A 3,757-nucleotide genomic window follows, 5' to 3' on the forward strand; every position below is an offset into this window, starting at 1 on the left:
TAGTCAAGCATGGGAGAAGCTAAACAACCAGTGGACGGGAAAAAGCAGAAAAGAATTACACGCCTCTGATAACTGAAAATTGACAGAAGAGGACTTCCAACATATTCTGACAGTATCTCCATTTCCACCAACAATGCTTTGCAAATATTTTACATGAGAATATGTTGTATACAACTGAAAATTCAAAGAATGCAGTTTAAGCATAGTAGTAGGTTATAGCAAAGATACTAAATAATCTCATATGTATAGGCATATTCCAATGCATGATAGGAAGGACCAAATCATGAAGTATGGACATTACTCCTCACGCCTTTTCCATTACTAAAATGCTGTTCTTGGGCATATAAAACTGTCCTTTACTAGCTTCTCCTCTTCCAGACTAGTAACTTAGCTCTTATCTTACAAGTCTAGCGTAGACTGGTTTAGGATCCATCAACAAAGTACAGTACAGAGAAGTATCTTGGTGAAAAATAACTTAGCTCCTAGTCTGTCACTTTTCTAATATGTGCTTTAGAAAAACAACAGGCTACCAAACTAATCCCGCACGTGCAAGTATAAGAAGATTAAGTTAGTAGCAAGGTAGTCAAGAAGAAACATGCAATAACCTATAAGTGAAAAAAAAAAAAATCCATCGTAAATCTGTTAGAAACTTCAATAGGGACATCAATGTAATCTCATATCAATGTCTATATTTCCCTGCAGGAGAATATGAACAAGTTTCCTGCAACAATTCTTTGAGTAACTTAAAATATCATAGTGCTTTAACCACATTTCTTAAGTAATCTCAAGAATTCTCTAATTTATTACCAAGTTAGTCAAGAAGAATCTTCCGACAACCCAGAAATGGAAAAAGAAAAGTACAGCGTAGACCAATATTGATGACATAGCAAACAATCTATTACCAAATTCAACAGGGTTATCAACATAATCTCATATCTTTCCCTGCACAAGAATACGAACAAGTTTCCTGCCACAAAGAACATTGAGTAATTCTACTTGTCCATATATATAACCAACTAAGCAAATCAAATTGAAGTTCAAAAACTAATTAATAAGAAACAAATGATCATAAATAAAAACAACCAATCACATTTCATAACAATAACAAATCAGATTTGAGGATCAAGGTCTCCATTCCACGGCCAATCTCAGTATTTTATCGATACTGAATACAAATTAAGCACAACATACTGATCCCAGAGGGAATAATAAAATTGTAAATACACACTGCATCAAAGGAAGGAAGATCCATGGATCACGAATAGCTAGCATAGAGAGGACGCCTGTGCTCATCAAAGTACTCATCACGATCCACAAACACAATGACATAGAGGGCGTAGATTATACCAGGAATGTAACCTAGAAAAGTCAAAAGCAAGCAAATACAAAATTCCATCTGCAAAAGAAAAAAGAATTCAGTTTCTGGTCACTGTTCGGTCAGAAAAACACATCGCATCAAGAGAAATTAAAATTAGTTCAATTTCAATATGTCCATTGCAAAGCTGAACAGACTACAGAATAAAATTAGAAATAATAAAAAAAAGTTGCTCCAGATTTGGGAACAGAAACTTTTAACTTCTCCTGAGTTTTCTAAGCAGTAGAATAGGAATTCAGATAGCGAAAAAGAACAACGCTCAATTTGATTGCTAGATTATATGAAAAAAAAGAAAAAACACAAATCCTAATATTTTCATTCCTGATAACCCGCAGTACTGACCATCGAATAGTAAAACAAGACTCAAAACCTTCCACAATCCTCTTTTACTGACTGCCAATTTCTCTCTACGTCCAGATAAATTAAGGAAGAACAAATTTTAGGCTCTGTTCTGTTACAGCTAAACTGCCTTGATTCCTAATTTTCTTTGCATCCAAACAGATATATAGACGAAATATCCAAAAAAAAGGACAGATAAAAGTAAAAAAAAAAAAAAACGTACCGTGCAGCAGCCATGCCTCAAGCAGACCCCCAAAGGAGGGAGCAGAATCGCGATCAGGATTTCGCAAAAGATTTCGCAGCGGGACGGCGTTTCAACAGAAGAAAAAACCGAGGAAATTGCTTATACCCACAGATGAACAGCTGATGAACTTAATCTATCCAGAGTACAGAGTCTTGACAGCGAGAGACGAAAGAGATCCGATCTCTTTGCGAGGACTTCGTGAGGGGGTGTGGGTTCGTTTTAAAGGGAAAATGTCAAACTGTTAAACGGATCGAACGAGGAGCAATAATGCAATATAAAACTGCACCGTTTTACACGTCCTGCAAAAATAATAAATCAAATAAATTAAAATTTTATATTACCAAAACATAATTATAACTTGTACCATAAAAATATTACTCAAAACTAAATAAGCTGGTTAGTTACTCGGCATAATATTATGATCGGTACGAAAATAAAATATTTTAAAATTTTAAATTATAATAATTCTATTATTTTAAAATTAAAAAAATAAAAACATTGTATTTAAATATTAAAAAATTAGAATTAAAATTTTATAAATTAGGTTATGTATAAGAGATATATATATATATATTTTAAATGATTCTTGTAGATTTAATATTTAAAAGTAGAATTTGTAAAAGTAATATGAAAAGTTAATTTAATCTTTCAAATTATGGTTATAATCGATTGTTACACAGAACGTGTGGAGAAAAGTGGAAGATAATTATTAAAATAATCAATTAGAGTTTTATTTATCGTAGGTTCATTTAATTGTAATTTAATTACTGTATTTTTTTTGTGATAATTCATTATTAAATGTTTTGTTTCTCTATGGCCATATATGAAGCTATTATATTTTGTATGTTATATTTTTTAATCTTAATTTTGATTTATTTTTTGAACTCTTGTATGTTGTTGTGATATAGAAAAACAAAGGCTAAAATATTAAGTTAGTCATTTTTTTATTTTAAAATATTTAAATTGACATATGCACTATTTTAATGTCTTTTGTTTATATGATTTTTTTTAAAAATATAATTTAGTTTATGACGATTAATGAACGTTAATACAATTAATAAAAGCGTCATGTAACTTTAGATTGAACACGTATTATATTTTGATGGTGTAACGACCCCGAAAATTCAAAAGAATTAAATGATAATTTAAGTGCGGAAGCGAAATAAAAAGTTAAGGTTTACATTCTTTATACAATAACTTAAAATACCAAATAGTGATACGAGAATTACCATTTTTTAAATAAATACAAAAAAAAGTAGGAAATAAGCGGAAAGTAAATGAAACTAGCATCATACTCACAACCCTCTTGTAGATCGGGCTCTGAATCCTGGTCATCTTGATATGAAATAGTTAAATAAGGAGTGAGCTGTACTAATCCAGTAAAAAAATCATGTCAACTAACTGACACAGAAAAAAAGTTGGAAAAAAATCAAAACAACTAATGGAGCGCTTAATTAAATAAATTTTATTTATCATAAATAAAATCTTTTACCATCCACTTACCGTAATGAGATTTATAAAAATAATATATAGAAACAACAACATTATACATATCATAATTTCATATAAAATTGGCAACATAGCACACATTATACTTTCATATCCAAATCATCAAACCAACAACTATCTTTTTTTTCATCAGCCTACTAGTATCCATGAGGATTCATAAGGATATCTCCACTACGAGTGAACCATTTTCTTTAACATTCTCAATCAACGGGCCGTCCCCATACCCTATCCGGTATGAGCACCAAATTACTAAACCTCAATACTTCATCCGGTATGAGGGTAAAACAGGT

At 31.1% G+C, this 3,757-nt stretch overlaps 1 protein-coding gene across 1 annotated transcript; it reads right to left on the reverse strand.

The window, feature by feature from the left end:
• Positions 1-1,069: 1,069 nt before the first annotated feature.
• Positions 1,070-2,057, reverse strand: LOC110815764 (PMP3 family protein At4g30660-like; the record flags this gene model as incomplete). Its single annotated transcript, XM_022043698.2, has 2 exons — positions 1,070-1,396; positions 1,938-2,057. Coding segments are annotated over 2 exons (261 nt in total), but the record flags the coding sequence as incomplete, so codon positions are not given.
• Between the last annotated feature and the right edge of the window lie 1,700 nt (positions 2,058-3,757).

The sequence above is a fragment of the Carica papaya genome, chromosome 7 (assembly GCF_054855325.1).
Source record: "Carica papaya isolate Zhongbai chromosome 7, ASM5485532v1, whole genome shotgun sequence".
Taxonomy (NCBI): domain Eukaryota; kingdom Viridiplantae; phylum Streptophyta; class Magnoliopsida; order Brassicales; family Caricaceae; genus Carica; species Carica papaya.